At 48.2% G+C, this 22,652-nt stretch overlaps 12 protein-coding genes across 12 annotated transcripts; 4 read left to right on the top strand and 8 right to left on the bottom strand.

Annotated features, from left to right (window-relative positions):
* Positions 1 to 457: 457 nt before the first annotated feature.
* Positions 458 to 1,624, top strand: BDR25DRAFT_371839 (uncharacterized protein; the record flags this gene model as incomplete). The annotated part of the gene is made up of 4 exons (XM_033697202.1): positions 458 to 877; positions 929 to 1,086; positions 1,137 to 1,528; positions 1,581 to 1,624. The coding sequence occupies 4 exons, from the start codon at positions 458 to 460 to the stop codon at positions 1,622 to 1,624; spliced, it is 1,014 nt and encodes a 337-aa protein (XP_033546119.1).
* A 454-nt stretch (positions 1,625 to 2,078) lies between these two features.
* Positions 2,079 to 4,019, bottom strand: BDR25DRAFT_356517 (uncharacterized protein; the record flags this gene model as incomplete). The annotated part of the gene is made up of 11 exons (XM_033695652.1): positions 2,079 to 2,091; positions 2,153 to 2,167; positions 2,191 to 2,325; positions 2,369 to 2,539; positions 2,577 to 2,616; positions 2,669 to 2,722; positions 3,409 to 3,460; positions 3,578 to 3,650; positions 3,782 to 3,862; positions 3,919 to 3,960; positions 4,009 to 4,019. 11 exons carry the CDS (start codon positions 4,017 to 4,019, stop codon positions 2,079 to 2,081), a joined length of 687 nt encoding a protein of 228 aa, XP_033546118.1.
* Positions 4,020 to 4,097: 78 nt separating this feature from the next.
* Positions 4,098 to 4,863, bottom strand: BDR25DRAFT_356516 (uncharacterized protein; the record flags this gene model as incomplete). Its single annotated transcript, XM_033695651.1, has 6 exons — positions 4,098 to 4,288; positions 4,356 to 4,399; positions 4,458 to 4,608; positions 4,649 to 4,675; positions 4,702 to 4,746; positions 4,785 to 4,863. 6 exons carry the CDS (start codon positions 4,861 to 4,863, stop codon positions 4,098 to 4,100), a joined length of 537 nt encoding a protein of 178 aa, XP_033546117.1.
* Positions 4,864 to 5,647: 784 nt separating this feature from the next.
* Positions 5,648 to 7,971, bottom strand: BDR25DRAFT_47678 (uncharacterized protein). Its single transcript, XM_033698626.1, has 5 exons — positions 7,644 to 7,971; positions 7,467 to 7,592; positions 6,815 to 7,416; positions 6,540 to 6,767; positions 5,648 to 6,488 (listed from the first exon to the last, which is right to left on the bottom strand). Exons 1-5 carry the CDS (start codon positions 7,917 to 7,919, stop codon positions 5,684 to 5,686), a joined length of 2,037 nt encoding a protein of 678 aa, XP_033546116.1. The 5' UTR covers positions 7,920 to 7,971; the 3' UTR covers positions 5,648 to 5,683.
* BDR25DRAFT_356513 (uncharacterized protein) lies at positions 7,952 to 10,636 on the bottom strand (the record flags this gene model as incomplete). Its single annotated transcript, XM_033695650.1, has 19 exons — positions 7,952 to 7,976; positions 8,038 to 8,151; positions 8,180 to 8,369; positions 8,414 to 8,597; positions 8,666 to 8,710; positions 8,739 to 8,816; positions 8,850 to 8,911; positions 8,947 to 9,039; positions 9,103 to 9,210; positions 9,297 to 9,311; positions 9,366 to 9,393; positions 9,453 to 9,559; positions 9,661 to 9,784; positions 9,812 to 10,024; positions 10,060 to 10,114; positions 10,148 to 10,290; positions 10,322 to 10,344; positions 10,412 to 10,563; positions 10,596 to 10,636. The coding sequence occupies 19 exons, from the start codon at positions 10,634 to 10,636 to the stop codon at positions 7,952 to 7,954; spliced, it is 1,800 nt and encodes a 599-aa protein (XP_033546115.1).
* A 59-nt stretch (positions 10,637 to 10,695) lies between these two features.
* BDR25DRAFT_229129 (uncharacterized protein) lies at positions 10,696 to 11,582 on the top strand (the record flags this gene model as incomplete). The annotated part of the gene is made up of 5 exons (XM_033685299.1): positions 10,696 to 10,739; positions 10,801 to 10,983; positions 11,067 to 11,223; positions 11,295 to 11,433; positions 11,485 to 11,582. Coding segments are annotated over 5 exons (621 nt in total), but the record flags the coding sequence as incomplete, so codon positions are not given.
* A 947-nt stretch (positions 11,583 to 12,529) lies between these two features.
* On the top strand, positions 12,530 to 13,594 carry BDR25DRAFT_315310 (uncharacterized protein; the record flags this gene model as incomplete). The annotated part of the gene is made up of 4 exons (XM_033691516.1): positions 12,530 to 12,928; positions 13,019 to 13,395; positions 13,453 to 13,459; positions 13,538 to 13,594. The coding sequence occupies 4 exons, from the start codon at positions 12,530 to 12,532 to the stop codon at positions 13,592 to 13,594; spliced, it is 840 nt and encodes a 279-aa protein (XP_033546113.1).
* Positions 13,595 to 14,408: 814 nt separating this feature from the next.
* Positions 14,409 to 15,495, bottom strand: BDR25DRAFT_356511 (uncharacterized protein; the record flags this gene model as incomplete). Its single annotated transcript, XM_033695649.1, has 2 exons — positions 14,409 to 15,408; positions 15,449 to 15,495. 2 exons carry the CDS (start codon positions 15,493 to 15,495, stop codon positions 14,409 to 14,411), a joined length of 1,047 nt encoding a protein of 348 aa, XP_033546112.1.
* Positions 15,496 to 15,845: 350 nt separating this feature from the next.
* Positions 15,846 to 17,114, bottom strand: BDR25DRAFT_288756 (glycoside hydrolase; the record flags this gene model as incomplete). The annotated part of the gene is made up of 4 exons (XM_033688411.1): positions 16,825 to 17,114; positions 16,353 to 16,606; positions 15,957 to 16,270; positions 15,846 to 15,889 (listed from the first exon to the last, which is right to left on the bottom strand). Exons 1-4 carry the CDS (start codon positions 16,954 to 16,956, stop codon positions 15,846 to 15,848), a joined length of 744 nt encoding a protein of 247 aa, XP_033546111.1. The 5' UTR covers positions 16,957 to 17,114.
* Positions 17,115 to 17,809: 695 nt separating this feature from the next.
* On the bottom strand, positions 17,810 to 18,687 carry BDR25DRAFT_343693 (uncharacterized protein; the record flags this gene model as incomplete). Its single annotated transcript, XM_033693851.1, has 2 exons — positions 18,047 to 18,687; positions 17,810 to 18,001 (listed from the first exon to the last, which is right to left on the bottom strand). The coding sequence occupies exons 1-2, from the start codon at positions 18,227 to 18,229 to the stop codon at positions 17,810 to 17,812; spliced, it is 375 nt and encodes a 124-aa protein (XP_033546110.1). The 5' UTR covers positions 18,230 to 18,687.
* A 231-nt stretch (positions 18,688 to 18,918) lies between these two features.
* BDR25DRAFT_394326 (Hsp90 co-chaperone-like protein Cdc37) lies at positions 18,919 to 20,819 on the top strand. Its single transcript, XM_033698298.1, has 2 exons — positions 18,919 to 18,983; positions 19,044 to 20,819. The coding sequence occupies exons 1-2, from the start codon at positions 18,960 to 18,962 to the stop codon at positions 20,529 to 20,531; spliced, it is 1,512 nt and encodes a 503-aa protein (XP_033546109.1). The 5' UTR covers positions 18,919 to 18,959; the 3' UTR covers positions 20,532 to 20,819.
* On the bottom strand, positions 20,803 to 22,651 carry BDR25DRAFT_288747 (DUF618-domain-containing protein). Its single transcript, XM_033688410.1, has 4 exons — positions 22,596 to 22,651; positions 22,373 to 22,473; positions 22,016 to 22,308; positions 20,803 to 21,968 (listed from the first exon to the last, which is right to left on the bottom strand). The coding sequence occupies exons 2-4, from the start codon at positions 22,468 to 22,470 to the stop codon at positions 21,016 to 21,018; spliced, it is 1,344 nt and encodes a 447-aa protein (XP_033546108.1). The 5' UTR covers positions 22,471 to 22,473; positions 22,596 to 22,651; the 3' UTR covers positions 20,803 to 21,015.
* Position 22,652: the final 1 nt, after the last annotated feature.

The raw sequence follows: 22,652 nt of genomic DNA, 5'->3' as shown, positions 1-22,652 counted from the left end.
GTGACGTAAGGCACTTTAGGGGCTCACGGTACTTGTGCGAGCCAATGAACAAGTAGGGATCATGAAGAATACATAAGAAATATATTTGCCGACAACCCAATAACAGCTGGGGTAAGTGCCACACATAAGGGAAATATAGGGCAGTCAAGAAGGTTGGTCCAAGCAATTAAATCGCCATATCACCGGATAATAATCCTGGTAATGCAGAAAGGAGCTGATTCGCAGCAGACCTAGGCCATCTTGTTTCTCTTTCTTTATCCACTCTTTGCTGCTTCGCAACCAGGTATTGTTTGGAGAGAATAGACTTTTCTTGTATACATGCCGATAAAGGGAGTTCAAGGCAGATCCAAATATATAAGAGCCGAGTGGAAACGGGATTGCGCTTCCCTCCTCTCCCACTTCTGCAAACCTGAAGCTTCCTACTGCTAATACTGTCGAGACTAGTCCCACCACCGAGATGAAGTCGCTCTCTGTAGCGCTAGCGCTCATCGCGCATGTTCAGGCCGGCCTTCGCTTTCCATGCTCTACATTGACCATTCAGCGCCTTGACCCCGCGGTCCAGCCAGGCTCGAACCCGTCCGCCCACGTTCACCACATCGTTGGTGGAAACGCCTTCAATGCCACCATGACGGGGGATGTCAGCGAGAGAGCTACCTGCACTACTTGCCAAATGTCAGAGGACTTTTCTAATTACTGGACCGCCGTCTTATACTTTAAACATCCCACCAATGGTTCCTATCATCGTGTACCCGTTGTTCCTGTTCAGCCCCTATTAGGAAATTCGAATGGTGTCACAGGTGGACTTACTGTCTACTATACCCAATTCGACTTATCCAAGGATAACCTGAAGCAGCAACCTATTAAATCTTTCCAACCAGTAATGTCAACCGAAATGTTTTAGCCCGTTCGAGATTCTAATACTCTGTAGGGTTTCCGTATGACGGTGGGCAGCCCAACTGAGGGCTCACGTCCGCACGTCGGCCTACGTTACCAATGCCTACAAGGGCAAAACAGAGGTGCAGAGATGCCCGACTTCCCCACCAAGCCATGCTCAGGCGGTATCTTTACTACCCACCACTTCCCTGCGTCAGTAACCAGTTCACCCCGAGATGTAAGCTTATACTAACCGAGCGTAGATGCTGGGATGGCAAGAATCTTGATAGCCCAGATCACCAGTCTCACATGTACAACACGATCAAGTCAGATGGATTCACGAACGCCCCTGCATGCCCGTCGTCTCACCCTGTTCGTGTACCGCAAGTGACCTACGAGACCGTCTGGGATACAACTCAGTTCAACAGCATGTGGCCTTCAGGAGCGCCTAATCCTTTTGTATGGAGCTTTGAGGGTACTAGCGGGTATGGGACCCATGCCGATTATATGTTCGGCTGGAAAGGCGATGCGCTCCAGCGCGCTATGGACAAGTCCGAGTGTTTCTACGATGGCTGCGGTGCTATTAAAAAGCAGGCTATGACTGCCGCCAACCAGTGCACAGTCAAGGACTTTGTTGGTGAGGAAACTCTAGGATGTATGTTTCGAGATACTCTGATACCAGCAATATAAATACTAACTTATAGTAGGGCTTTCAGAGCTCCCAGGCAGGCCCAAGACAAAATCGGGCTAGGTTGGTAAGGGTCGGGTATTGGAGCTAATGGCGATTCTTTTCTGTCGTTAAACGTACAATTCATCCATTCGACCTTGTAGGTCTTTATATTCAGATGGGGTGGATCAACAGCATGTAGCTATATACATACGCCGCTTTCAGTAGATTTTCGTATCTCTTAGGCGCGCCGGAGGAGCTCAACATGCTAGGCTACTACATCTTCAGCAGTAATACTACTAGCCTCATTTTCCCTATACGGCTCTATGAACGTCTCCCGGGGTTACCTAAGAGTGGATTCAGCCCGGGAAATCTTTTGAGACCCTGGCCTACATTCTTCAACCTGGTCTAGAATCTTCAGTGGTATAGCTTTAGGAATTGGCGTAGTGCGCCTGTAGTAGAGAAAGGAGAAAATTCTGTAAGGACGCCGTAGAAAGAATAGATAGCCACTTTTAGTATAAGGTATATCCCATGGGAACTAAACCTGGGCACTACGGATAGCTAGTGGTAACAGCCACTACAACTGTAAGAATACGTTACTACTATACTTACTCATCTGCGGAAGAGCTAGGTTATCTTAGCTTGATCACAAATACAATACACACAACAACCATTTACAGCGTGCCCACCTATTTTTGTTGCAGAATCTAAACGGCTCTTGGATAAGCGTGAGAGCCGCTGAACCCTTTGAGGGATGATAACGATGAGTGTGTGAATCAATAGCACTGAGAACCTCGTGCCAGCGTGACGATTCGTAGAATACGATACGTTACGATCACGTGCATCGTAGAGTCGTAGTGAGTCTCTGAGTCGTATCGAATCGTACTTAAGCCTGAAAAGTATATCGTATTACGACTTGTATAGACTCTTTTGGTGGTAAGGTTTGAGGTGAGGCCTGAGGTGAGGTCGTCGTCGTACAGAGCACGCTGTCGCACGAGTCTCACGCGATATCATACCCATGTACTGCACTATTCACTCATTAGGCATAGCTCCTTTCTCGTACAGTATATAGTCAGCTCAGGGCTCTATCAAGCTCCTCAGACCATACAATACACTCGTTCAATCCACCTTGTTTAGATCTCACCACCTTGTCGACTCGCTTCCCATATGACCCCTTCTCAGCTCATGCAACAGCGTTTCCATCAGGAAGTAGTACGATTCGACTTAGGCTTTCTAGACAAGTTACGTCTCACTTATTATATACTTTTGTTTGCTTCACCTAACAGCAGGGGTTAATATAATTAAGTTACAGTTTAATTAAAGCTGCTTGTACTTCTTAACTTTTTACTAAAAGTTATAACGTAACTGTTAAAGCTTTTAGAGTAGTAGGGTCTCCCTTACTCTTAATATAGCATGTAAGGTTATTTAATTTACTAAAAATAACCTTATAATGTAGCTAGTTCTTCTAGAGTTGCAAAGCTTTAATTATAGAGCCTAAAAGATAGTAACTATTCTTTTCCTTTTACTAAAGGCTCTCTTGCAGTTGCAGCTTGTGGAAATTAAGTGCTATCTTAAAGAGTACAGGATAGTTGCGCTAACTAACCTAGAGCTACTAATCTAGAGGTTCCCTATACAAGGGACTGTTATCTTTTGCTATGATAAGGTTGTCTGAAAGGTTGTTGTAGTACAGGGCAAGCTCTAAGGCTACACTAACATGTAAATAGTGGCACAAACACGCTCCCCTGGCCCTTACGCGCGTTAGAGAATGCAACCTTAAAAAATTCTACCTTAATTATATACTACTTACTTTTAAGCCTTATTAATTAAATTGTAATAGTTAAAAATGTAGTTACGTTTGTTTGCCTCACGTGATTGTAGGTGGAGCAAAAGTATTAATCGTACTACTTCCTGTTGGAAACGCTGTCATGCAAGACACGCAAGGGCTATAGGCAGTGCAACTAGCAGAGTTTTCTGTATTGCCTCTTAGTATAATTGTATGAAAAAAACAGTGAGGAATCACCTAGTCGTTCACGGTACCCTACCGTTTTCAAGATAGCCCTTGATTTCTTCTCCATACCAGCTACTAGTTGCGACTGCAAGAGAGCTTTCTCTAGAGGCAGAAGGACTGTTACTTTTAAGAGGAATCTCCTTAGTAGAGCAACAATTTAAGCGCTACAGCTGCAAAAGAATTAGCTTTATCATAGGCTAGTTGCTAGTGAGCTTAGTGAGTTAGTCAATCACATAAAATCCGCCCTATCTAATCGTACTACAAACTGATTTTTGGCAATCGTATTGTAAGTACGGTGAATTAGTTCGTACCGACTACGACTCGTAGTCCCCTCTGCTCCTCTAGTAATCGTATAATCGTACTAACAAACCGAGTCGTAGGGCGGTTGAAAACTCGCAGTCGAATCGTATTACTTCCCATTGGTTACGCTGATGTGTGCTGTTACCTTGACTGCTGTTACAAATCATTCATAATTCCTTATATTGAAGTGGAAGAACTACCTCTGACGCCGAGACTTTTATCTGTGTTTATTCGATGTAACTTATTCGGTCATATGCTCCCGGAGATTTGGCTGATGGAATAAGGGGTAGCCCGATAGGTGGTACTCTTCATTGGATTCACTAGAGCAAAGAGGAAGAGCAATCCAGGCTCCGCGCGAGACTTGAGCGGCACGCAACAAACACGGAGTTTGAAGCTCCTACTTTTGAAGAAATAGGTTACTTTAGCATGAAGTAACCGGACTCATAGAACTCGATTTGCGCAATGGGGAGAGTGAATTAAAAAGCTCCTAGGGCCTTCGTTCTCAACGGATATCACCTCGATTAAGAGCCCTTACCAGGGCGGCTACTAACCTAGTTCAGTGATTGTTTCGGAATCCAATTTTTTCCTTCAACAGAGCTTATGGTGGACGTAAGGGTAAGGCTCCCAATACCAGCCACGCCAGTGCGAACCCGGATTCGCGAGATTATGCCAGATATGGCAATCAGCCCATCAAAATTGAAAGTCAAGAGTGTATTAGTATGTTTCAATCGAATTTCATACCATAGACGGTGATTACCTTCTTAATTAGATTTCGCTGGTGGTGATGTTTTTAGGTCCACGACTACGGTAAACCTGCCACTCAACAACTTACCCGGCTCTAATCAGCGTGAACAGAGAAACGGGTCTGGGGCTTTGGCATTTTTGAACTCATTTTTTTCTAGGCTGCGACGCCCACACTATAAATAAGACCTAAACCTAATAGTCTTGTTGGCATCATGCGTTCTTGCGTGATCCGTCCATGCGTGTAGAGCGGTAAAATCCGACCGACGAACATCAACGCGCGAAGAGGACACGTGCCTATTCCCCATCAAAGTCATCTTGAATGAGTGAGTGGCTAAGATACCACCGAGGGTCCCGCACCGAAAATAAGTCTTTCTCACTATAATGAGTGCAAGCTGCGGCGAGATTTATGAAACAGCCCTGATAGATTGAAAGCATAGAGAGAAGTGATATATTGCTTTGCGGTGGGGCCGAGGGACCATGAGGTATATATGCAAGCAAAAGAAGCCAAGCATTGGTTTGATTGGGCAGCCCCCCAAGTTACTGTATAGAAGATAGTCTTGATGCAGATCTGTTGGAGCATAAAAGATCCAAAGCGCAGCGAGGAACTAATTGAAGCAATCAACCGTCCTAGAGTCGAATTCTCGGCAGAGGGAGAGGGGAGAGAAGAAGAGAGAGGGAGAATAGATGGGAAGGTTATGCAGATGGAGGGAGGCAGATGAGGAGGCATCGGTGTGTGGCGTTTCTAAGACAACGTGAAAACGATCTATGGTGTCTTTGGATGACCTTTACTCGCGCCCATACTGCAAACTTAGCTTGCAAAAGTAAGCAAATAAGATTATCAGCTAGAGTACTACATAATCGATTACTTCTCTGCCACAGCATATAACCAAGCCAAGTAAGTATCTACTAGTGCATGTACCTCTTAACTTAACGTGGCTGCCCTAGAGCTTCCACTGCATCACCATCAGGCTTACGTAACAAGTATTTCATTTTGTTACAAGACCAGGAAAAGTATTAGCATTTCTTCAACCTAACTCCAAAGACACAATGTACTTCCGTTCTGTGCCACGAATTCTGAATCAAATATCTAACTACCAGCACTCCCACTTCTGATCACCCATCGCAATCAGTCGGTTAAACAACTCATCTCTCAGCGGCATGGCAGTGACCTTGGTCTTTGCGCCGCTTCTTTGCACAATCTCCAAACCATCAGCGACCTCCCTACCCATCGCCCATCCAACTACCAATTTCGCCCTCCAACCATATCCGCCGACCTTTCTCATCTCAATGATATCGCCAACTGGGATGGTCCAAATAGGGTGCAGATCTTCTCTTTCCAGAGAACCCATCTTCTCGACGGTGTTATCCGTTGAGAAAGCAACACATGGAATAGTTGCCTTGGCGGTAATGTAAACATGACCTTTCTTACCATGAAAGCGAGCTTTGAATTCAACAGGGCCGGATGTAAGATCCTCATTACGCTTTGGCACGACACCGAGTCTGTTCTTCGCATGCTCGCTTCCGACTTTAGCTTTCAGTTTATCTGTACTGATCACTGTCTCGACACCACCTTTAACGGTGCCCTTGAAGAAGCCGAGAATTTTACTTCCCTTCTTGCCGTGCTTAACGTTCTTCGAGGCATCGATGCCTTCGCCTACAGTCTCGTGGGCGACAGTCGGATCGCAAGCCATAGCCTCGTCAAGTTCCGCTTGTGTAGCATTGAATGGGTAATCTTCACCTGTAGCTCGAAGCTCTTGTTCACTAATATCGGCGGGCTCATCGGGTGGAGGAGCGTGGATATTAGGTGGTGGGGGAAGAGGAGCTTTGTTAGCTTCGCTGATCCGGAGAAGTGTCAAAGTGAGTTGAGCATTTGTTGGAACGCCTTTGAAAACAGTGCTGGAAGGATGTCAGGAATTTCAACTAAACAAGGATGACCAATTGACTCACTTCCGTAGCTCAAGGATCTTTTGCCAGTTGGGGAATTTATTATTCAGAAGTTCGAGGCCGCGAGAGATTATTGGGTCGCCGAATAAACCAAAGCCAACGCCAAAGGTCACACCCTTCATGAACATGTAAGAGGTAACAAAGATAGAGGCCAACAGCACAGGTACCACGAGAGCCGCGATTCGAAGTCGATAAAGTTCTCTAGGGAAAGGTGATGTAGGATCAAGGGCACTGCAACAATTCAGCAAGGCAATCCTGGAATGATAGTCGTTACTTACTTAGCAAACCGTTCCCAGGTATCAACAACTTCGGCCAAGCTATGCATTATCGGTCGCATCTTTGTCCACATGGCTGTCTCCATTGGTACCTTCGTCTTGTCGTGCTCCTTCGCTGGGGTTCCCCCTGTGGCCTTTTTCTTTGCATCAGCCGCACCGATAGCAATGGCCGTCGGATCAGGGAAGGAGTCTGCGGGGGATCCATCTTCAGAGGGGGGTTCTCCTTGAGGATGCTTGCCAGTTGCACTTGCTAGTGCCACAGAAGCAATCTCGTTGACGAAGTTGCTGGCTTCTGCTTCAACGGCTTCTCCCTTGTGGTTCTCCGGTGCTCCTGTGGCGCTGTTGTGACTTCCGAGCACACCAGCTTTTGGTTTCTGGACGCCGCCGGTCTTACCGTCGACTAGCGCAATGGGGGTAGGAGGAAATATGATCGCGCGAGATGGCTGGTATGCAATGAGCGTGATCACCATGACTGCGAAGAGCGGCATGAGAAGATCAAATATCCAGGCGATAAAGTAGGCAGTGCAGAACGTAGCTGTCCGCCTCATTTCTCGCCAGGATCGAAGTCTCACAATCTGCTTGCCAAAACCTATCAATCCAATACCCTGAGCAAAGAGTCAGTCTTATTTCGATTCCACGCGTCGAAGACACTTACGATCGTCATGTACAAGCGCTCAATGTTGCTTCTTAACTTGTCTGGAGAAAACTCCTCTTCATCAGCGATGTTCAGGTCCAGGCCGCCTGGAGGTGGGTTTGGAATTTCCTTGACATGGTACATTTGCTGCAAATCATGTCAGTCTAGTGATATAAACTCCTTGGAATACAGCCTTTCTTTGTTGAAACGTCGGACAAGTATCCAAAGATCGTCATTCGCGAGACCGCCAACAAGTGGACTCGCAACTGCGTTATCAGGCTCGTTCCACCCCAGATTCACAACCTCTTCATCATGCTCAACCTGAGCAGCACCTTTCTGTTCTGGATTCTTCATTGCCAAAGCATGGCTCACGGTGGGTGTGTCTCTAACAGTTGTAGTCGTTTCTTTCTTCTCCAGGCCGGTTTGGTGAGGGATTGGGAGAAGGCCCTTGTAGACAATGCCAGTATTTGCCATGATGAATTAGTTGTAGGTGAATAGGATTCCTTTTAGGAGGGGAAAAATTCCATGATGCTTTTGTTTGCCAATAGTTAGGCCGATCAAGATAATAAGAGATGTACGTCATGGTGCGCACGCGCCATGTGTCAAGCCACATTCATGACCAGCCTCGATTTGGAAGGATGGACAGACATCCCTGCTTCCCATCAACTCATTTTCCCGCTTCTTAAAATTTAACGTTACTGGAGAGCTTTTGGAAGAACAGAAAGTAAACAGACCGTAACACATTTCTGGCTCCGTTTCTCACCTCTCTAAGCGGGTTCCTGGGCTGTATTAGAACCTTGAAAGAATCCCATGCGCTCAGTATGCAATTCTCGCTTATCCATGACAGCGCTAATCCCCAACAAATGCTTAATTTGCCATTCCCTAGTGTCCTTGGTTCAAAACTTGAACCTCCAGTACGCTGTCCTCGGTCACCCGCCTATCCAGCTATTAGTAGCTTTCTTCTGGACGTGCTGTTCCTGTGTAAGTGGGACATTGGTTGAGCGTCTTCGTTATCACGCACATCTTCCGCGTTTTCTTGCCATCGAAGGTGGCTACGGCGAATGGATCCAGAAACCATGCGACATATATTAATGAATCCTCACTATTCCAGCATGAGAGACCTACGGGAGATATCACTCTTATAGAGGCTATCTACGACAATTAATGTGGGCTGCTAGCAGCTGTAGTAGAGCTCAGGGCGGGGTCATTCGAGGCAAGACGCGCTTGTGGCCCTCAAGTTGAGCTAGCCAGCCCCCTCTATGATACTAGAGATATGGAGAAAGGGTAATGAACTAGGAATTTCCATGGCACCTTGCCGTTTCTTGTTGCGTTGAAGTCGGTAGCCGGATGAACGTTGTCCTGTTGACTAGTCTAGTTGGCCTCATCGTCATGATTCCTAAGAACAAGAGCGGAGTCCTGGGTATCACTAGATTCAGCGTACTTTTGTAACCCTGGGGAAGAAGTTACTGATGGTGGGAGCGTTTCCTAGCTGATTTTGTACTCATAATATTCAGTATATCCATGCCAATTGTCATCATATGCCATGGATATTGCCTCGACCCATTTGCGTGTCTTCTGGCGATTAGCATTGGTTCTGAAGGACAACCCTTGTTGTGGTCTTCACTCTAGTTTGCTCTAGATGCGCCTGTAGAAGAACGCGTGGCTTGATTCATACGGTCTATATCAAGCGTCGTATGCAGGACATCTTCCAGATCGAACACGACGTGCCAATCTGCCATACTATCCTTGGAGTAGGGGGTTTCATCTGGATTACAACACATGTCACAGAAGGTCGTTAGTGTAGATCCTATTTCATTGAAACAAGTAATAATGTGAAGCTAGGAGGGGTACTAGAGGTATGAGGAACTGGATTGATTGCGAAAGGAGGGCAACTACAGGTTTATATAGTACTAGGTGAACCTGTCATGTGACCTAAGCCTACCACTAGCTTAGACAGCAGCAGGTGACGTAACTAAGCAGCGGCAGGTGAAAGTAGTGTCAGGTGACTAGAGCTTTGAGAGCTCCGTAACTGCAAACAAATAGATTCGAGGATGCTACTAGCATAAGACATCGAAAATCGGTAGTGTGTAAGGACGTGGCTCCGCACCACTCCGCTATCGCAACCAAAAAGGTCCAAATAATCAACCAACGATTGATTCGCGTGCAGAATAGTATATATGTTTTACAGTCAGCCTGTAGCATAGCCCGGATCCACACTGGCGGCTTCTTTCCCTTAGGACTCCTCGTTGTTTCCGAATCAGAAAGCAGTTGGAAGCACGCATTAGGGTTGTCGTATAATTAAAAGAGTCTCTATGATTGGTACCAACGTGGCGTTTAATCTATCATGTGCTGTAGCCTTGCGGCACTGCAGACATTCCAACAAAGACGCACCCAAGGAACCATGAGTCAGCCAATGTATTGCATGAGCCGAACACAGCCACTTTAGGAAAATTATATTGCGGAGTAGGGGGCCTGACTCTAGATTTGGTACTCGCAATACCGTCTGCAAAGTCGCGCGAGAAACCAGAATTGTAAGTGGGACATTGCTTTTGGTTACTAGAACATTTTAAGTTTGAAATCTTTGTACCGGAGATCGATCTTAATGACAGCTCACCATGTGCAAAAATTTAGTTACCACTGAAGTAAAATTTGCCTCAAGAGTCACACATCTAACCCAATGCAAAGGCATTATTAAACCCTACAATCCAGTAGCGCGGAGAGTCGGAACTTCGGGCGCATCGCTGAATTCGACTTTTCCGACATGCAATCGACGGCGCCTATGCTGCCTATCGTTATGGGTTACACGCTTCCACCTCCAGTCAATACGAACAATTCCCCAATTATGCTAAGGCAGGATCACAATGCAAGTTTTGGACTTGAGGTATCAGGATCCGCCACCCTGTTGTGTCATTAATCAATAGTTATTACATGATGCATGGGTCGCAAGGCTGTGTATTTTAGGTCACATAGCAACGGAACCGCACAACATTGGAAGCGCAGGACGGAAATATAACCTTGGAAGGTAGCACCTAGCAAAATATCAACAACCTGCGATCGATAAACTTGCCTCATTTGAGTGGTAGTTGTACCATAAGCAAACATGAATTGGACTAGTTTGCTAACACTAATTCCGTTGCTCTTTCAAAGCACCTCGGCGCATTGCAAGTGCTACCTCCCCATGGCGCTTTCATAGACTGTATATTTTATGAAATTTCGGTACTAACGGTCATCTCCAGACGTCTTCGCTCATCTTCTAGTAAATGGCACCGAGTCCGCGAAATGGCAATACGTTCGGTATGACATTTATGACGATATATTTGAATTTTTCAAAGACTAACGAGCGCCCCAAAAATAGGGATGTGGCAACTATGGGCAGCAACCCAAACGAACTCTACAAACTCTGGCCACAGTACTCCGGAGATGAAATGTACCAACCCAGCATTACCTGTGGTCGCAAAGCCATCGATTCTGCCAATAAGACACAAACAGCGGACATAATCGCTGGTGACCAGGTTGGGTTTAGAGTGGCGAACATCCCGTTGCCAAATACAGTAGGCCAAGTCACCTGTTTCTTAAAATGATCTTAGGGGTAATATTGGGATCGTAGGAATACCCTCCAAGCATTTTCCACGGTGGCCCGACTCAGATCTACATGTCGAAAGTCCCGGAAGGAAAGACACTCGCAGATTACGCCGGTGATGGAGATTGGTTCAAGATTGCATCAGCTGGTGCGGCAAGCGATACTGCGTGGAAGCTTGCTAGCATTACAATAAAGGAAGTACGGTATCCCACTTCCTTATCTCGCATTTTAAGATTTAACTAGCTAACATCTCTCTCCTTGATTCGTAGTACAATTTCACCATCCCCAGAACTACTCCTCCAGGCAAGTATTTGCTGAGAATAGAGCAAATGTGGCCTTTGCCAGGGCTTGGAAGTGCACAATTTTATGTCAATTGTGCCCACGTCAACGTTATGGGTCCAGGAGGGGGTAAGAGATATTCTACATTATCATCTACAAATCGAGATGCTCATTTAAAAGCAGGAACTCCCACTGAATTCGCGAAGTTTCCTGGGACTTATGATCTCATGGATCCAGGTACGCAACCCTATATATCTAACCTTCCTATGGGCTGCTGAAATTTGTGGTTAGGTATTTGGGTTTCTGGTGAAATAAATGCTGGGAGGAAGCTGCTTTCGTATGTTCCTCCTGGCCCACCGGTTTGGAGTGGTTAGTGTGGCTGTGGACATAGGTTGGAGAAACCTGCAGAATGGATATGGCGCCGTGGGATTCGGAGTGGCGGACGTGATACTCGGATAGGATGACATGATCGCCCTGGCCAGGATGGTACTGGCCTTCTCAGAATGAGTCAGAAGGGATTTGTTTCCTTGCTTTAACAAACCTACACCCCAGCCTGTGAACTGTTACAAACCTATCAGTCGTAAATTCTACTGTGTGTTAGTGGATACCACCGCGCTCGAGCAGGGCAGACTTGACCTCACAACCTTGTTACCTAATTAAAAGAGAATAGTGAAAATGGCGACCCAGTATTGAGCTAGACTCTATGCTAACACTTGCTCAACAGCAAGGCGTTCTTGAAGAAACTGCTTTCAATAATGCAGCCTCGTGTACGCCTTACCCTCTTGTATAGTGAAATGTATGCACAAGGTGGCGAATTCTCGGTCTATTTAAGCATATATTTAACCTCGTATAAAAATGCTCGGAAATGCATAGTATTGGTTTCCGGGGTCGGGATACAAATGCGGGGAAGATTCGAAGTAGTACCAGAACCTCGGGACTGCATGCATGCAATTATTGAAAAACCACGCGACGATGAGTGTGCTGGCCCTGCTGCAGTCCGATAAACCCTACAATTACTTTGGTACGACGAGGTATGGGGGACGCGCCGGGTACATTTCCCTTCGTTGACAGCTGCACGGATGCTTAAACTAGTATTACTACGCTGGTGGAGGGTTTCATACTTTATCCTTGAAATTTTCACAGTGCGAAAGAGTTAATACCCAAGTACCTGACATCATTAACTCCTCCCAACCCTTTACCTCAAAAAGTTACCATAACATTCACCATGGCTCTAGTGTTCCATCTCCCCCTCTTCATTTTCACTTTCCTTTTAACCCTCTTGCCAACCCGCATAACTGCGACCCGCAGCGACATTCAAATCCACGGCATTATTGTCCGCAACAAACAACAATGCCCATTTAACGTCACCGGCACCATATCCCCCGATGTATCCTACCTTGAACTCTCCTACGACACCAGTAGCGTTGCGCTTGCCTCCTTCGGTTCCGGAATCCCATCCTCTGAGAACACACGGAAGTGCTACGTTAGTGTTTCCTACACATTTCTAAATGATGCAGTCTCTCAGTCGACGATTACGAACGCGGAGGTACGGGGGAATGTAATGCTGGACGGTGGAGTAGAAGCGAGGGTGGATATGAGTACGGTGTGGCAAGGAAAGGGATCTGTAAGTAATGCCATACAATAGCAACTAATAGCCCTTGTTGAATACGTCCCACTAACGAAGAAACACTGCTAACCAAACTAATGCTGAAAGCAAAATGATGTCGCACCGGAACAAAAATGGTCTCAACTCCTCCTCTCGGGTCCCAAAGACACGTCCACGTTCTTCTCCACTCCTCTCACAAACGCGACACAATTATATCGGAACCCGGACTGCGGACAACTAGCTCCAACTCGTACGTACGAATTCCTCTGGATTCTGTCTACGTTTTCTGTTTCGGGGACTTCGGCGGTTGGGAAGGATGCGAAGGGGGCTTTTGGAGGTAAAACCGCTGGTGGGGATGGAGTGTTTAAGCAGAAGTTCAATTTTGAATGGAAGAGCAGTTGTGAGATTTATAACCCATGTCCTCCAGATCGGTATGGAGGGGAGAGTTGTTGTTTATATAATGGGGCTGTGTTTGGGAAGTGTTCGTGAGCTCCGGGACTTCTTGTCGCACGTGACTTTGACTTACGGGACCTTGTCTCTAGAGTGAATGTGAGTTCTGAACTCAGACTGGTTTTCTACTTAGGACTAGTTGTTTTGTTAAGACTAGCTGTTTTATCCACTATTTAGCTGCCTCGAAGCTCCTCAGGCCAGACCAGACCTGCACCTTTATTCGTTTGGTTCTAACGAACCCTGCGATGCTTCTCACCCAACGCACGGAACAATAATATATGGGAGGAGAATATCGATTAAAAATGTTGTTGGAATCAAAGAGAGTTTTACGCTGTCATGTTCTACGTTAGGTGCCATGACAGAGTAGGCGTTGGAAGAGCAGGCTAAGACCGAGCGAGATGTACGAGTCATTAAAAGTGGTCCTTATGGGCCTGTTGTTGGATCAGTCAATTTTATTTCTAAGAACTGTATTCGTAGTTCATACTGTGACATTAAAGGCCCGTAGCGAGCCTCGAGAAAATCTAAAACACTTCGTCCTAGAAAATATTCCTAGTAAATCGTCTCTTCCGCGATCTCAACCCGATAATTATATTTCCTGCACTACCTTCAGCCAAGGCTGATTACCCGTCTAGCTCTGTCGTCTGGCTCGTATGGGACTCGTCCATAGCTATGCCTGCCGTCATCTAACAGCATAATCGAGCCACTGCGATACGAGCCGCCCCCCTCGGAAGCAGCGGTCTAGAGTCGAGTAAGAAATATCACAAGTACCACAAATATGTCCAATTGAAAAAATTTATTTCAACAATTCTATAATATGCGCCACGCATCGAGACAACTAACACAGCAGCCGTCTATTCCCCACTATGATGCCCCCTGGCTGTTCCCTTCTCTCACTACAAGATAGCCCATAAACCTCTCCCAACAACCACTAACCTAGAAAACAGATATCAATTTGCCTCAACCGCCCCACCATAACGTTCTTCTTGCTAACCTTACCCTTTTACACTGGCTCCACTCACGCCTCCGTTTCCTCCGTCTCCTACTTCAATTACGTGGCCTTGGCTATATCTGCTTCCAAGCGCTCTGGATCAAAGATATCAGCCCATGAAGGGGAGTTCGTGTACTTGCATTTGGAGTCGTATAACACGCCTGGACGGCCAGGTGCTACAATGGGAGCGTGGCGCCACGCGGGGTCGTAGGGGCCTTGCGGGAACCAGTATTGGTAACCGGAGGCGTGGAGGAAGGGTTTTGTGGATGCTGGGGGTTTGGAGGAGGTGGGAGATGTAGTGGTGGTATTGGGGGGTGAGGAGAGGAGGGAGGGAGGAGCAGGTGAGAATATTTCTGCCGCTGGCGAGGCTTGCGGTGAGAGGGTTGTTAGGGAGAACGATGGGGAAGCAGTGCTGAGTAAGCGACTCTTACGGGATGGGTTTACTAAGATATTTTGAGGAGCTGGGGGCACGGCATTGGCCTTATTTATAGGGGGTCTAGATTCCAGATGTTCCAAGATGCTTATCCTTGAATTGAGAGCGGCGGTCTGCTGCGATGTAACAGTAACACTCGCCGTCGAGTTCTTGTTACCGTTGTCAGCTTGTTGTAGTCGATGGGTAGCCAGTTGATCCCCGCACTCAAGTTCCTGGAATTTAAGCACTAGATCGCGGGGAATATCGGGGAAGATAGATTTATTGACTAAGGGCTGAGATAGTGTCTTCACTGGTCCTTTTTTTGCGACACTATTAGCTTTCTTCCACTCTTCGAAGCCGGCCTTGACGACGACAAGGGGTGTTTCTCGTTTGACGTTTGCGGTAGATATAGTATAGATCTGAGGTCCATCCAGAAGTGCTTTCGGGGTATGCATAGAAGTTTCCATACCACCAGTGGCTTTTAACGGGACACAGCCACCAACCTCTATTCCATCCCTCAAGGCAAACCTAGAGCCCTGTAATCCTCCAACAGTGTTTCTCGCCAGAGGCGTAAGCGCAGAAGGGCCAGCCTTCTCGCGATTGCCGTATCGCTTTGTTCGAGTCATATTCGCAAAGGGTGTCCCTAAACTTCCCTTGTTACAGTATTGTTAAGGAATATGGCGATTACTGGGATGGATGAATGACCGGGGGAGCTGTAAAGCGAGAATTGTGCATGCACGAGGGATTCCGGGGATTTATGCAAGTGAATTCATTTTGATGTTAGTGATGGTGCAATCATGGTATGGGCATTGTGAGGGGATAATGGAGTGAGTTGTTCAATGACAACGCAAGGTTGTGGCTTATGGAATGGGAAGTGGGTGAGTGTGAATAGTGCATTGCGAAAGAGAAGTATATATGAGAAGAGAAATATGTACAACGAAATGTGTGAGTAGAGGATGAAAGCCGGGTTGGCTCCAAAGTAGGGACCAAGGCCTGAGTACCCATCCTTTTGTCTAACGGCGTAGATCCAAAACTTAGCTCAGTGGGGCAACCTACAAATATTGACGCAGAGTGGTATGTGATAATTAGCAAGTAAACACCTTCGGCCCCGGAATCGTATAAGTTTGCGCTACAATCTATTAGCATTCATCTAAACCACAACGTCCCCCCTTCATCCTAGTTCCAATACCACTCACCTTTATACATATCATAAGTAATCCCAGCATCTGTGCCCTTATATGCCCCCGGAAACGCAACCAGTGAGCTCGGCGTCGTAGTCCCAGATCCCGTAACCTTCAGCTGATGGCACCCGGGATAGAACTGCGCTCCGGGGTACGAGTACGCTGCATGCAACGCGATAATCTCATGACGCACTAGATAGTAGCCCGGCTTGAGACAGCTCGGAATGGTGTAGCTGGCGCCCGCGTTGCCAGATTTCATCAGAGGTGTGTCGCCCCAGGTGTCGGTTGTACCGGTGCGACCTTCTTCTGCAATTTTGAACCATACGGCGCTTGCGGGGTATTAGTGGAGAGTGGATAGTGGGTGGTCGGATGAATGAAAGAGAGAGGGGCACGAGGGAAAGGGGGACGTACGATGTGCCAGGCATGAAATCTGTGCAGCCGGAATCAGGGCATCGAGCCATATACGTGACGAGAGGGCCTCGGTGGCTGTCAGGCCATAGCGTCCAGCGAAGCGTGACCTTCGATCCGGCAGTTGCATCTGCGTGAAGTGCCGCAGGCTTGGACCCACTGATGCCATTGACGGTATCGCCTCCGCATTGGAGGTCAGCTAGAGTGACATCTTGGACTGGACCGTTGCCTTGGATGACTCGAGAGATACGTTGGGGCTGTAAGTTTTAATTAGCTATTGCACCATAATATTGCACCATAAGGTAGTTATAAACGGAACTTGAGTAGGGTGGAGCATATATCTTCGACCTATTGCCGGAACACCCACCGGAGGGGACAATAGAATGCGTTCCTATGTTAGATTGCAATCTTGTAGCACATGTGCTAGTATGCTGAATAATCCATGAAGAAGGGTAATGGAAAGGAAGTCTCTCACCGTTGGGCTCATGTACGGATCCTGATACGGCTGATAGAACGTATAGTCCTTGCCTCCAATAGTAGCATTATCAACATATCCATGTGCTGCAACAAGGGCAACAAACCCCAGCGAGGGAATAACACACTTCATAATTTTTCCCAAGTTGCTTGCGACGAAAATGTAAAACGTGTTATCGAGCGAACTAGGCGAGCAGAATAGCGCTCACATAAATGGGCGTCAAATTATCTTAATATACTTCAACCCCAGCTTATGGGCCTTTCGTTTCAGGGACACCATGCCGTCGTACATGTACCACGAGATGGCAAATCTTGAGTGGAGGTGTTGGCGGTGGGTGGGTTCTGGAAGAGAGTGGAGTGGAATAGATTAAACGAAACGCGCTAACGGTGGGTAGCTTGGTCCTTTGACCTCTTCGCAAGCTGCTTGGCGGACCGACGGAGGAATTATCAAAACATTGATGTTGGACTGGAAGCAATGTGGGAAAAGAGGTCGGAGAGGAAGAAAGCACATTCCTCGCAGACGCTTTGCAGTCCCGGCTGTTGACTTTATAGTAAGTGTTATTGGCAAAGCATGGAGCCGAAGATGACGGAGAATAAAAGAAATGCCTAAAGAGCCCCTGTCAGAGACGACGCAATTGTGGTATTTGTGAAACATAGGGCCAATTGGCGGCTTGGATTCCTGAAAGAAAATTGATTGGTGGATGTTCGTTTCGGAGAGAATATCAATTGTCACCTTATTCAAAGCCCAAAACGAGTCAGGATGCCTTCTCATTGCAAACCTCGGGAAATTTCGATCTGAATTAAATAGGATAGAATAAACCAGGGGTTCATATTTATTTTGTTCCGGAGAAATATTATGGGCAGTGTTGTTGCTGTACAATGCTTCACCTCCTCCATCCGTCCACTCGACACAAACAAAATAAACTTGGAATTTAGGACAATCGTATCCTCCTGTAAAATTTTGTCGTGGCGAAGGCCATCAAACCCTATTTTGCCTTCCCAAAATCCGGCTCTGCTTCCCACCTCTCCACGCCCTCCGGAATAGGCACAACTGCTGTTCTGCAAAAGATATGTTTCGCACCCTCCCAATTCAATCCTTCCAGGACCCCCCCTTTCACCGCGACTACTTTTGGGTCCTCGTTATCGAAGACGTGGGCGTGTAAGATGCGGCTGCCACACTTATTGCAGAAGTAGCAGTTCTGGCGTCTTCCGCTGTCACATACTCTCGAGAAGTGAGAAACGGCGGGACTATCCTCAGGTAGCTTGAAGAATGGGAAGATAGCCGAGGTGCCGAAAGCGCTAGCAGACTGTTTGCGGCAGTCGATGCAGTGGCAGTGGTAGAGGTTGATGGGAATCTTGGTTGGGGTGGTGAATTTCACGGAACCGCATTGGCAGGACCCGTTCATGATGGCTAGGGAGGGTTTTGTGAAGGCTCTTAAGAGGCCAAACTTTTCTTGGGATAGATTTCTGGGAGGATGGCTTGTTGATGAGGTGTGGCAGCTCCCGTAACGAAAAAAACCGGCAAACGACAAAAAGGATAGTGACCGAGAAAGAGACTCTCGGGGGAGGAGAGAGACAGAGTAAGATCACAAAATTGAAAGCCGTTGCTGCACATGTTCAGAGATGCCCCACACATGGCAAAGAGGAAGAATTGCCCCGCGTTTGCGGGGTTGAGCGTGAAGAAGTGACTTGATCGACAGCCAGTTACTCAAGAAAAGCAGGTCCCAGAGAAGTTGAATCGCGTTCGTCGTATTAGTAGAGAAGAGTAGAGATAAATCAGGACGTTGGTGAAGGGGGTTTATGTGTCAGCAAATCTTGTTCTCCTCAGCTTGAGGGTTGTAGCCTATCAGGATGTGAGGTATCAATTGTATCAGCGCTTGCTCGACCATTAAACAAAGTGACGCCGACCTTAAACAGTAGCATGAGAAAGAAGCAATACCGAAAGAAGTGATCCCGAAAGAAAGGATGCCGTGAAGATGATGCTAGAAATTTCCACGGCTTAGCACTCGCTAAGACCTACTGTAAGTGTGGCCCAAGCTCTCTATTTCTCGACATCCCACTTCGTCCACCCCACCATCAACAACTACGCCTCCCTAAACTCAACACCTCCACACACGCTCGCCCCTCCAAGCAACCATGGTTGTCGACTACAGTAAATGGGTATGAAGCTGCCCCCCTTTTCTCTCTCCTATTTTCTATATATTAACAGCCTTAACTTAGGACGCCCTCGAGCTCTCCGACGACTCCGACATAGAAGTTCACCCCAACGTCGACAAAAAGTCTTTCATCCGCGCCAAACAAGCCCAAATCCATCAAGAGCGGGACCGGCGACGTCACCAAATCACAACCCTCAAATACGAGCGCATCATTAACGATGGCCTAACTGAGCGCATGAACCGACTGCTCACAGCCTTGAAGTCGCATAAAGGTGCGGAAGGGAATCCAGATGCGCTGGTATTTCAGAGTATGATGGAGAGTATGGCGGAAGCGGGAGAAGATAGACCACCGCCTCCGCCGAAGGGTGTGCATGAGCATATTAAAGAGAAGCCCACGTATCCGCAGATGATGGCGAGTTTGGTGGATCAGGTGAAGAAAGAAGTCGACGACTCGAAGGCGGAAAACCGGTTAGATGGGTTTATCGACGGGTTGGAAGCACACAAAGGGAGGGTTGAAGGGTTACAGAAAGAACTATTAGCCAAGCTCGCTGAGCTAGAGAAGGAAGAGAAACGACATATCACAAGCGACGACCTCCACACAGGTTTCGACTATTCCAACGTCCGCAAAGAGGACCCTGCCCCCGCCAAACCCACCCCTTCACCTTCCTCCACCTCAGCTAGCAAGCCCTCCTCTACCGTCGAACTCCTCAACCCCCCTTCCCGCCTCTCCGCGGCCCGAACCGACACAGGCCAATCCTCCGGCGCTGACGGCGACATCGAAGAAGGCACCTCCACCTCTGACGACATCTCGGCCTCTCCCCTCGCTCTCGAATTCGCCGCCCTAAAACCCAACGACTACCCCTCCTACCTGCAATTCATCAGCACCAACCCCTCCATCCTCTCTGAATCCTCCACTGACGGCCTCCTAGTCGAAGCCTTCAACGCCGCTCTCGATTCCCGGCAAAAGCACGCCCGACAGTGCGTGCACCAGGCGCTGCTTTTGCAATACTGCCGCCAACTCGGCGGCCGCGATGGGGTTGCCTTGTTTTTCAAGCGGATTACGACAAAAGACCACCAGGCGCAGAAACTGTTCATGGATGATGTCGATTCGACCTACGCCCGCATCCGCATGCGGGCTGCGGAAATCCTAAAAGAGAGAGCGGAGAACCCACAAAGTGCGGAAGGCGTCGAGCAAATCCAACTGCATGCCGTAGACCCCAACACCACCATCAACATCAGCATCCCTCCCGCAGCACCCGCCTCAGATGACCCTGCTGCCCGTGAAGCCCAGCTCCACGCCCGCGAAATCTTCGAGTCCTTCCCTCCCGGATTGCAGCGTGCGCTGGAGAGTGGGAAATTAGATGAGGTGAATAAAGTGCTGGCGAAGATGAGTGTGGAGGAAGCGGAGGAGATTGTAGGGAAGCTGGGCGAAGGCGGAATGTTGAGCTTGGAAGAGGGGGTTATCGATGCGACGACGGAGGAGGGGAAGAAGGCCATGGAAGAGATTGAGAAAACGGGGAAGATGCCGGTGGTGGGGGACCCAGAGTCTTGAGGGTTTAAGGGGAAGGTTGAGAGGGAGGGATCTATGGTTGGTGCGACGTGATGGGGAAATTAGACGGAATAGAAGGGAATTGCATGCTGTCGTGATGTATGCTATCAAACTGAGGGTTGCCTCTGCATCAAGCCAGACGGACGGAAGACCTCAGAGTCGTCATCAAGGCGCGGTGAGAACAGGTTGCCTATCGCTTGCTTGCTAACTAGAGGTTGTCACGAGTGAGACATGGACCCACGAAAACGTATGTAATATTAACAATTCCAGGGGTATGCGCACCTAGCCCCCATCACCACAACAAATGCCCGCTACAAGAAAGTAGACGCAGCCATCTGTGAAGTGCCCCGGTGTTTTCCTACCGCTGTCCCTCAATTCCATTGCCATTTTCGGTGTGGTGCTTTCCCCAAACCGCAATTCCGGATATTTATACCCATATTCATACACGAGCATTACATTCGCTCAAGCACTCTGTTATTTCAACCGGTCATATCAAACCCCCAACATCAGCATCAATACCATCCATATCACCGTCCCCCGCAAACGCCGCATACTCATCCTCCGCCGCACTCCGACTCATCTTCCTCTTCTTATAGCTCACTCCCCCTCCCCCTCCACCTGCTCCAGCACCATAACTATGACTTCCATTCGATCCATCATCCGCCCTCGCGTTTGTCAGACTACTCAAGAGATCCGCACCCGGTGCTGGGGCTGGACTCGGATTCGAGGCACTAATAACCGTCGCCGGTACTGATGCCAAAATTGCCGAAACGGCAGACACGCCTGGAAGAGCGGGAACAGTGACGGGTTCAATGGGGTGGGAGATTGGGGCCGGGAAGACATCATCTGGGACGTCTGGCTTCGGGGAGCCGACGGGGGTGAAGGACTCCATTGGCGGCGGAGTGAGTTCCTCAATATCTGGGCGTTCGGGAGCAAGGGATGCTGGCTGTGGGGTCGAATTAACTGCAAGTGGCGCTTTAGAAATCGCAGCGGTTTCGCTGGCAGATAGATTAGCGAGCAGCGCGCGTTCCACTTCAGCACGGCGGCCTTCGACGGCTGTTTTCCGTGCGCTCAGATCGGCTTTTTGGACTTCTTCAGCGCTGAGCTTGGCTTTGTTGGCCTCGAGAAGTTTTTCCAGTCCAGATATGAGCGCGTGTCGTGCTTTGATGCTTTCTGAGACGGCATATTCGGCAGTTGCTAGTTTGTGGACGAGGGCAGCGAGAGCAGCGGCGTGGAGCTGGGGGGTAGCATCGTAGTCTGGGTGCGTGACCTTATCATATGTTTCATTTGCCGTTGCAATTGTCGGTTTGGCATGGAGTTCAGCCTTCTGGAGCGTAGTTGCCAGAGGCGCGACAGATGAGAGCTCAGGCGGAACGGAGGAGCCAGAAAACAGGGAGCCTCCGAGAGCAGGCTTTCGGTTAGAGCGACTGCGGTCGATTTCTGCAGGAATAAGTGCCTAGTACACAGGCTTTTAGATAGGCGCATACCGTCAAGTGCCTTCTCAATCTCGTCCTGGATTCCCGGCGCAAAGATCTGTCGCTGGCGCCAGACCTCTACAACCCTACGAATCTTGCCCTGAATGTCTGAACCTGAGCCTTTGTATGCTACAGCGGTGGCTTCAACGATGATGGGAGAATAGGCTTCGAGGAACTCGGGCTTCTTCCGGATCCGGCCTTGCTGGACGATCTCGTTGCACAGATATACCAGATTGAGCTTCTTGTTTGGAGGGGTTTCTTTGACGCGCTGCAGCCAGATGAGGGCAATGCGATCAGCGTGTCTCCTAGAGGCCAGATAAGTCCATCCGTTATACTCTTAACGAGGCACGTGGGGGAGGAGGAACGTACCTGTGGAACATGATCCACTGGCTACAGGTGACAATAGACTCTTGAGTTTCATTTAGGGCAGACAGCTTCGCCTTGACGCCATCGTCTGTAAACGCCATTTTCTGTGGGGGGTCAGATGATGCTGTCCTAGTTGTACGAGTTTGGTAAGGAATGAAGATGGTGGTTGCCCGGAGAGGGAAGCTAGGCAAAATACTATATATTATGGAGAGAGGGCCTTACATACACCGGTGTCGGATAAATGCAGTGTCGGGACTGTTGAATCAAGTGAAAGTGAGTCGGT

This window comes from Lindgomyces ingoldianus (genome assembly GCF_010093535.1).
Source record: "Lindgomyces ingoldianus strain ATCC 200398 unplaced genomic scaffold BDR25scaffold_21, whole genome shotgun sequence".
Lineage (NCBI taxonomy): Eukaryota > Fungi > Ascomycota > Dothideomycetes > Pleosporales > Lindgomycetaceae > Lindgomyces > Lindgomyces ingoldianus.
This window is presented reverse-complemented; position numbering and strand designations above follow the sequence as displayed.

Excerpts from the sequence above, each read along its gene's own strand:
- BDR25DRAFT_47678 (XM_033698626.1), bottom strand. The coding sequence starts at position 7,919 with ATGGCAAATACTGGCATTGTCTACAAGGGCCTTCTCCCAATCCCTCAC. Across the intron at positions 7,593-7,643 it reads TTGTCCGACGTTTCAACAAA|CAAATGTACCATGTCAAGGA; the intron begins GAAAGGCTGTAT and ends CATGATTTGCAG. Across the intron at positions 6,768-6,814 it reads ACCTGGGAACGGTTTGCTAA|TGCCCTTGATCCTACATCAC; the intron begins GTAAGTAACGAC and ends GAATTGTTGCAG.
- BDR25DRAFT_394326 (XM_033698298.1), top strand. The coding sequence starts at position 18,960 with ATGGTTGTCGACTACAGTAAATGG. Across the intron at positions 18,984-19,043 it reads TTGTCGACTACAGTAAATGG|GACGCCCTCGAGCTCTCCGA; the intron begins GTATGAAGCTGC and ends GCCTTAACTTAG.
- BDR25DRAFT_288747 (XM_033688410.1), bottom strand. The coding sequence starts at position 22,470 with ATGGCGTTTACAGACGATGGCGTCAAGGCGAAGCTGTCTGCCCTAAAT. Across the intron at positions 22,309-22,372 it reads CAGTGGATCATGTTCCACAG|GAGACACGCTGATCGCATTG; the intron begins GTACGTTCCTCC and ends TCTGGCCTCTAG. Across the intron at positions 21,969-22,015 it reads GATTGAGAAGGCACTTGACG|AAATCGACCGCAGTCGCTCT; the intron begins GTATGCGCCTAT and ends TTATTCCTGCAG.